The sequence below is a fragment of the Falco naumanni genome, chromosome 5 (assembly GCF_017639655.2).
Source record: "Falco naumanni isolate bFalNau1 chromosome 5, bFalNau1.pat, whole genome shotgun sequence".
In the NCBI taxonomy this organism is placed as follows: Eukaryota; Metazoa; Chordata; class Aves; order Falconiformes; family Falconidae; genus Falco; species Falco naumanni.
This window is the reverse complement of record NC_054058.1, coordinates 36,468,603-36,477,021: the sequence shown is the minus strand read 5'-3', so window position 1 is coordinate 36,477,021 and position 8,419 is coordinate 36,468,603. Positions and strand designations below refer to the sequence as shown.

Sequence of the window (8,419 nt, the reverse complement as noted above, 5' to 3'; positions counted from 1 at the left end):
CTGCTTGCACAGAGGCCTGTGGGCCAGGATGTAGGGAGAGCCTGCTTTGAGTAACCAAGCCATAGTAGCTGAATGAGTGTGAGATGTTGGTCCCTGAGTTTTTCAAAAGCAAAAAGTATTTAGAAATGGGATTTTGCTGGTATTCAGTGTTAAGACTAGATGCCTACAGGAAAAAGGGTTATTGTGAGGGTGGAAGATAGATTTGTCTCTAGGTAGGACATGGACTTGGAAGTCCCTTAGAGTTGGCTTATGCCTCAGGATTAGAGGGGGAAAAAAAAGTGGGGATTGCTAGCTCTGGTTTCCATTAGAAGCTGCTCCCAGACAGTGTTTCCTAGCAGCGTCCTGGAGGAACATGGGGTCACTCTAGTGCTACTTCAGGCTGTCTTGGGCAACTGTCCCACCCCAAAAGCACTGCTGTTGTCAGAAGTATTTTCATTTGAGCTTCATCGGTCTGACAAGGCAGTGGTGGTGCAGAGCTCTGTCTGCATGGAGCAGTTCTGAGTGCATCTGTGAACAGTGAAACCCTGTAGTAATGGGATAGGGCTCCTTGCAGGCAAACACAAAACATTTTCTTTAATGGAAAGCTAAAGTATCTGGCCTGGCAGAGGTGGGTTAAACCCCACCAAGTGTAAGTTCCAGGGTGCTGCCTTCATGTCCCATACAGCATCAGAATGAGCGAAGACTGGCTGCCTGCCTGCAGCCTCAGTAGAAGCTAAAGCTGGCAAGGTCATTGCTGGGCAAATGAACCAGCTGTCAGAGCCGGGGGGAGGCTGGGGAAGGGGCACATCCCCGCAGTCACCCAGGCCACCAGCAGGGAGGTGTTGCTACCCATGTGGTTGGCCAGGCAGAGGTGGGGGCTCCTGGCTGGGGAAGATGGGGGGGTGTTGGGGGGGGGGGGGGGGTGTCAGGCAGGGGGAGCCCAGCAGGCTGGACAGTGGCCAGAGTTGGGGTGGGGGTGGCTGCGGTGGTTCCAGTCAGCTGCGCGTGGGGTTGCCGCTGAGATGAGGAGCAGCCAGCAGTGGGGCAGAGGAGGTTGCAGCTCAGACCCCTGCAAGCACCTGGCCGGAGCTGCTCCACCCCCCTGCCCCTTAGGCCGAGGGCAGCGATATCCAGCAGGTCTGGGAGGAAGCAGGCCTCCAGCACGGGGAAGAGGCGGTGCTGCAAGGTCGTCTTAGTGGTGGCACGGGGACAGCGGTGCGCAGTAAGCACAGGCTGGCACTGGGGCAGTGGGTGCAGTAGCTCCGGGGGCACGAGGGCCGGTCATGCTGGTGGCATGCGGCAGGGGTAGGGTGAGGACCGCCAGACAGAGTGTGAGCGCTGGCCAGAGTGTGGCTGTAACGTGAAATGGGCACCTGGCCCTGGCCCTCCCCGAGGCCAGCCGTGACCCTGCAAACAGGTCTTGGTGCTCCGGTGCAGGCAGCGAGCTCCTCAGCGTGAGTCCTGCCAGCCCGAGGCAGAGTCACCCTCTCTAGACCCAGCTCCCCGACGGTCCTCCCCGCACAGCAGAGGGGAGACGAGTGTGGGAGCTGGTGCCTCTGAGCTGCTGATTGCATCGGCGCGGTGGGGCTGTCACCCTGTGCCACGGGAGCAACGAGCACCCCGGGAGGCTGCAGGGACAGAGGAGCCCAAGGCAGTGGCCAGGGAGGCTCACAGACCCCAGCCAGCATGTCCATTGCCCACAGGTGGCACTGGGATGGGATGGGATGTTCCTGACAGTTGAGATTGCAGAATAGGGGAAGGGCTTGAAGGGGTGAGAGACATCCATATCAAATCTCCCAAGTTTTTGTTACGCTGCAAATCTGCTCTTGTTCCCTGGGAGAGTAAAATGCTGAGCCAAAAAAGGGAAACTGTTAACAGAGTTGGGAACAAACATGAAGGCCTCCATGTCCTTCTGCAAGCAAATGTTTCATACAGGCACTGCTACCCCTGGCCTCTTCAAAACAAGCAGAGAAGCAAAATGAGAAGGACGGCGAGCTATAAAGGTGGCACAGCCCCTTTTGCTCAGGCTTACTGCCACCGTTGCGATTTTGGCTGGATGTCACCTTTCTGCCCTGCGCCTCCATAGCTCCAGTGACTTACAGAGCCAGGGAAGGAAAGACGGAGCCCAGGAAACCGTGAGTGCAAATCCCACATGGGCTCTGGCCGGGCTGGTGCTGTGACATGCCAGGCTTTGGCTCTCCAGTGCCGGTGCTCCCAGCCCCCTGCAAGGCGAGGGGGAGGCGATGTCTGGGTCACTGCCCTCTCTCCAGGGGTGGCTTACCCTTCCTTCCCCCCCCCGCCCCTTCTCCTCCTCCTGCGTTTCTGGCTCTGTGCTGCTGGGAAAGCAACACAACGGGGCCCATTCAGCTCTTGCTTCTGCAAGGAGAGCAAACACCGGCGCAGGAGCTCGGCAGCCGCTGGACGGGGTGGGGGGGGCCGCTTTCCTCTCTTTCTTTGCCGCTTCTTGAGGTCCAGGTACCCCAGCCCACAGGTGTGTGACCCCCCAGATGCGTGGGAGGGGGTGGTGGGATGATGCCCAGCACATGGCAGTGCCCAGGCTCAGGGTGGGGTGGGGGCTGAGCTGGGGACGTTGTGTTGGTGGCACTCACTGGTGGCTTTGCAGGAGTGAGGGGTTACCCCAATGCATGTGGGGGCTGAGGCAGGGCTGGCCGTAGTGGCAGCAGGAGGGCAGACTGGGGGCATGGGACCCCGGGTGGTGATGAGCTATGGTGGGCATGGGAATGGGCACCGTGGTGGCTCTGTGGGTTTGAGCCTTGCAGCCCCCACCGGTGCTGCTCTCCAGAGCTTGCGGGGAGGTGTATCGGCCATGTCTGCAGCCTCACCAGCCCCTCTGTGCTTGCCGCAGCCGTGGCCCCTCTCTGGCACCTCCGCCCCAGGGGCTCACTCCTGCCTGGCCAAAATCAACCTGTCCTTCCTGCTGCTAAACTGTGGAGATCTAGTAAAAAAAAAAAAACAACAAAAAACCTACTTTGAATAGCTTGTTAGGGGGAAGTAAGGAGCATGCAGGATGCGAGGCAGGAGGTGGTGGAGATGGGACATTTCCAATTGGATGAAAGGTGGCAGCTCAGGAAGCCAGCATGATTACATCCCCTGGGTGGCTATACTTGCTCACCTTACAAAAAAACATGCCTCGATTGTAGGAGGAATATTGAGATCTTGTACAGATCACAACGATTTTATGCTCGTGGTATACAAAGAAGAAAAGGGAGGGGGGTGGGGGGGGTGGGGGTATGTGTGTATCTGTCTGTCTGCTCCAGCACAGTTCCCCACGAATGACCCCATGCTCCTGCCAAGCCCCTTGTAGGTGCTCCCAAATGTCCCTCAGGGAGTTTAGTTAACCCAGGTAAAAGCTGTTTCCAAGTGGACACCTGCTACCTGTAATATTCACTTTTAATTCTAAATGAGGAAGAGATGGTGAGAACTGCCCCACTAGGTTACAGCATCGCCCCCCGGCACCCAGTGCCAGTAGGTGATGCTGCCGGGGGACACATGGGAGCCTGGCCCCTCTCCTGGACCCGTTGCTCTCTCCCTGGCTGCAGGTGCCCTCTGCCATGAGGCTGTCCTGGGGGCTCCTCCTGCTGCTGGCAGCTCTGGCACTGGAGTGGATGGCTGCTGCCCGCTGCCCTGCGCCCTGTGTCTGTGACAACCTCCATGCCCACGTCCTCTGCCTCAACGGGAGCCTGACGACCATCCCCACCACCATCCCACAGGTGGGCAAGGGGACGGGCAGGGGACAGGGGAAGGAGGTGGGGATGGCAACCCTAGGGTAACTCGGTGTTTTGTGTGACTGACAGTTCACCAAAAAACTAAACCTTCGAGGCAACAGTTTCATGGTCATCCCAGCAGGAGCCTTCCTTGCCACTCCGTACCTCACACACTTGGATCTGCAGCGTTGCAAGGTGGAGAGGCTGGAGGAAGGAGCTTTCCGGGGGCTGGGGAGGCTGGTCTACCTCAACCTGGCCTCCAACGGCATAGCAGTCCTCTACCAGGAATCCCTGGATGGACTGTCCTCACTCCAGCAGCTCATCCTGGAGGGGAACCGCATCGAGGAGATCCAGCCAGGTGCTTTTGGCCATCTAGGGTCCCTCATTGTCCTTGACCTCAGGGCAAATGCCTTGGTCTATCTCCCGGACATGGTCTTCCAGGGTCTGCAGGTCCTCAGATGGCTCCGGCTGTCCCACAACACCCTCCATGTGCTGGGCAGCGAGGCCTTCGCGGCCCTGCCCGCCCTGCGCAGGCTGAGCCTGGACCACAACGAGCTGCAGGCGCTGCCTGGAGAGGCCCTGGCCAGGCTGGATGGGGCTACCCGGCTGGACCTGGGCCACAATCCCATCACCTATGTGGCCGAGGAGGCCCTGGCCATGGCCTCCCTGCAGCACCTCTTCCTGGACCATGCCTCCCTCCAGGACGTGGCACCTGACGCCTTTGCCCGCAGCCCCCAGCTGCGCACGCTGGACCTCCGTGAAAACCAGCTGCAGGGGCTGCCACCCCTGGCCGGGGCTGGGGGGCTGGTGAGGCTCAGCCTGGCTGGGAACCCCCTGCTCTGTTCCTGCCTCCTGCGCCCCTTCCGTGACTGGCTGGCGAGGTCACGGGTGCAGGCGGAGGGGGCCTGCGCCGCACCCCCTGCGCTCCGCGGCCGGCCCCTCGACTCCCTGAGGCCCCCCGAGATGAGATGCGGCCGCCCCCAGCCGCCCCCCAGCTCTGCCGTGCCGCTGGAGCAGCCAAGGGCAGCCGGCAGCGGGCAGTGCCCCCAGGGGTGCACCTGCTCCCCCGAGTTCCATCACGGGTCCTGTGAGAACAGGGACCTGCAGGAGATCCCCCGGGGCTTCCCCAGGGACACCCGCCTCCTCGACCTGCGCCGAAACGCCTTCGGGACGGTGCCACCGGGCGCCTTCCCTGGCCTGAAGGAGCTGGTGTCCCTCCACCTGCAGAGCTGTGGCATTGAGGCACTGCGCCCTGGGGCACTGCGGGGGCTGCAGAGCTTGGTCTACCTCTACCTCGCCAACAACCGCCTCTCCACCTTGGTGGCCACTGCCTTCGAGGGGGCCCCGCGACTTGCCTACCTTGACCTGGACCACAATGCCTTCACCAGCCTGCCCGCGGGCGCCTTCCAGCTCCTACCCAACCTCATCTCCCTCCGCCTGCAGCACAATGCCATTGGGGAGCTGGCAGAGGGTGACCTGACTGGGGCAGGGGGGCTGCGCTGGCTCTACCTTGCTGGGAATGCCATCGGACACATCGCCCCCGCTGCCCTGGCTCCCACCAAGGTGCTGGAGAAGCTGCACCTGGAAGGAAACCACCTGGTAGAGGTGCCTACAGCAGCCCTGCGGGGCTTGCCCACCCTGAGCGAGCTGAAGCTGTCCCAAAACCCCATCAAGCAGCTGGGGGATGGCGTCTTCCTGCCGGTGGCCTCCAGCCTGCAGCATCTCTACCTGGACAACATGGGCCTGGAGCAGGTGCGTGTGGTTGGGAATCTCCAAGGGGCAGAGGCACTGCAGGGCACAGCCACAGGTCCCATTTTGTTCCACTGCCCAGGGCTGGTGGCCCCTATAGGGGCATCCAAGCAGATGTCCCCAAACTCCAGAGGCTTCAGGAGATACTCCGTAGCCTGGCTGGGATGAGAGGCTTCTTCAGGCTTGGCTGGAGCATTGCCTTCCTCCAACTTTGCACCCAGCTCCCCTGGGACAGGTTTACTCCCTCCAGTCCTTAAAGATGCCCAGTTTCAGTGGGGTCCAGACCGTCCTCCAAACCACCTCCTTTCTCCAGCCCTGGCCAGATTTCTGCTCCTTTTATTATTATGGGCTGTCCTGCAGGACTTTCCACTGATATTACCCTGAGCATCTGCATCCTTTCAAGAAAGTGGTATTAGCAGTGCTCTCGTAAGGACTGTGTCTTAACAGTGCCCAGGGATCACGCTCAAGGCCTTCTGCAGGTCGCCGCCTTTCTAAGAAGATCAAACGGGGTCCAGCGAGTCCCAGAATGTGACTGAAACTAAGTTAATTAACAGTCCCTGCTGTTTAAAACGGGTCTTTCACAGGGTTGCCAGGTTCAGGACAGGCTCTCAGCCCCCCAGGCTGGTTAGCAGTGCAGGGACAGAGATTTTCTCCCATCGGGACCCCCACCCTGACTCACTCTGCCTTCATTGCAGATTTCCGCCGGTGCCTTTGCTGGCCTTGGTCCCAAGATCAGAAGCCTCTACCTGGAGAGCAACAAAATGAGCAACATCCCTGACATGCACAACTTCACGGGACTGGAGATCCTCAACTTGAGGAATGTGCCTTTCCACTGCGACTGCCAGCTCCTTCCCCTGCGCAGGTGAGTGCTGCAGGGTGGGGGTACAGTGCCAGGGGACAGCTGGACCCTGCCACACCGGAGGCACAAGCCTGTGGCACGCTGGCCGTTATGGGCCTTCTCCCATGGTGGTGAGGTGGAGCATGCTCCTGTGTCAGGGGTGGAAGTAGCCTGGGCTTTCCTGGCGTAGGGAAAGCAGCCACAAGCTGGGGTGGGCAGATATTCAGGGGTCACCCAGGTGAGACCCTGAGCAACCTGGCCTGGCTTCGAAGTGCCTCACGCCCACCCACAGACATGGAGTTTCACTTCTCCCTTTGTTCTGTCCTGTTCCTTTCCCTGATCTCCTGCTGCATTTCCAGGTGGATCGACAAACTCAACCTCCGTGTAGGGGCCACCTGTGGGTCCCCTGCAGAAGCCCAGGGGCTGAAGGTGAAGTTTTCCACCACTTTCCAAACCTGCCCTGGCTGGGGCCAAGGCAAGGCTGGGGGAGCCAGTCCTGACAAGGCTGCAAGCAAGCCCAGCAAGAAAAAGAGATCGGGAAAATCACCAGCCAGAGGCTTCAAGAAGAACAGAGCTTAGGAAATGTACGTGGGACACAACATGCAGTCTGGTGAGAGCAATTTTTCTAGACTTGTCCCCACCACAGCAACATGGATATTGCATGAGGTGTAAAGGAGAGCCTGGTGCCACCGAAGCGATGCCAATTTGCCAAAGAGGCAGGGTTTGTTTTTGCAGGATGCAAAGGAATGTTACCCTGGAAAGAACTGGTGCAAAAAAGCTTCTGTAGTGTTTGCAGCATGCTTTGATGACTCAAACAACAAAGCCAAATGCTTGCTTTTTCTTCCCAAGGCTCCTTCCAGCCATGTGGAAAAGCTGGAATCCACGTTTGTTTTTGTTTTTAAGAGCGCTGTGCTTTTACACCTTCAGAAACCATTGAAGAACCCTGAGCAGGACTGCAAACAGCACCAGTGCAACATCATGCACTGGCTCAAATCTTAGAGCAGCAGTGAAAACACTGCCTGAATTCCTAGCAGCTCCTCAGAATTAAAACATGAGCAGATCAAAACCTTTCTAATTTCCTGCAAAATGTGATCAGTGGTCCGATCGGTGGAATGGGATCACAGATCCCCTAAGTGATCCCATATCATAAGCGGTGTGCTCAACCTGTTCCCCTATTCCCTATTTTAAAGTCAGAAGTTTGTTGAAATTGAGAAGGATTTAAAAGATAAACACTTCCAGCCATTAAACTACCATGCAGGGCATGGAACATTTGTGCTGCTTTTTACAGCAAAAAGGCATTTGGAAATTATCATCCCATAAAGACAGGTGGCCCTACAAGCCCCAGCGTTTGACAAGGCTGGGAAAAGGTGGCAGCCCAAGAGAGAGGGGAAGAAAAAAAAAAAAAAAAAAAAAAAAAGAGAAATGTGATGGCTTTGCCATGAAACTGAGAACCTCCCACGTTAAGGTATCTGTGACAAGCTGGTGGTAGGCAGAGCTGCCAGGACAGGCAAGCAGCCACGGGCAGGTGGGCAGGGAAGCCTTCGATAAAAATCACCCCCCACCCCCACCACGCTCACCCCATCGCAGCACGGGCAGAGATGGCACTGCTCTCGGGCCTAGTTTGACACAGACGCTCCACACTTTTTCCACTTGTGTTTCATTGCTCCCCCATGGTCCTTTCTTCCCTCTCTGGCTAAAGGCTGTTTGCCTTTAGACAGGAAAAAAAGAGGAAGACTGTGTTAATTACTCCGAGTCTCTACCCTGTGTTTCCTAGACAGACAGCTTGCCAGCATTTTTCTTTTTTTTGTCTTAAACCACTGTGCAAAGCAGGAACTATTTTGGCACCATGAGCTCTCCCCTGTGAAGCTTGAGGGGAGCATGGCCAAGGCCGTGTCCTGGGCAGCCAACATTTCCCTGTGGGTTTGACAAGGCACTTGCCCTACGGCTGGCTGGGCCCCACCGTGGCACTGCCAGGCAGGGCACTTCCTCACCCGCAGAAAGTTCACAGGAACCTCCTACAGGAGATTTAAAATGTGTTTTTCATCACTGTTGTCATACTGACCTTTCTGATTTCTATCCCGAAGTCTGACAGCCAGTCTGGGGAAAGACAGGAATGTTAGAGTTTTTC

General features: G+C 57.7%; 1 protein-coding gene across 1 annotated transcript; it reads left to right on the top strand.

Moving 5' to 3' along the window:
- Positions 1 to 2,370: 2,370 nt before the first annotated feature.
- Positions 2,371 to 7,364, top strand: CHADL (chondroadherin like). Its single transcript, XM_040595759.1, has 5 exons — positions 2,371 to 2,470; positions 3,540 to 3,710; positions 3,795 to 5,456; positions 6,149 to 6,315; positions 6,651 to 7,364. The coding sequence occupies exons 2-5, from the start codon at positions 3,552 to 3,554 to the stop codon at positions 6,868 to 6,870; spliced, it is 2,208 nt and encodes a 735-aa protein (XP_040451693.1). The 5' UTR covers positions 2,371 to 2,470; positions 3,540 to 3,551; the 3' UTR covers positions 6,871 to 7,364.
- Positions 7,365 to 8,419: the final 1,055 nt, after the last annotated feature.

Bases quoted from the DNA above. Each gene is read 5' to 3' on its own strand.
- CHADL (XM_040595759.1), top strand. From the start codon at position 3,552: ATGAGGCTGTCCTGGGGGCTCCTCCTGCTGCTGGCAGCTCTGGCACTG. The intron at 3,711-3,794 runs GTGGGCAAGGGG...TGTGACTGACAG, and splicing joins TCCCCACCACCATCCCACAG to TTCACCAAAAAACTAAACCT. The intron at 5,457-6,148 runs GTGCGTGTGGTT...CCTTCATTGCAG, and splicing joins ACAACATGGGCCTGGAGCAG to ATTTCCGCCGGTGCCTTTGC.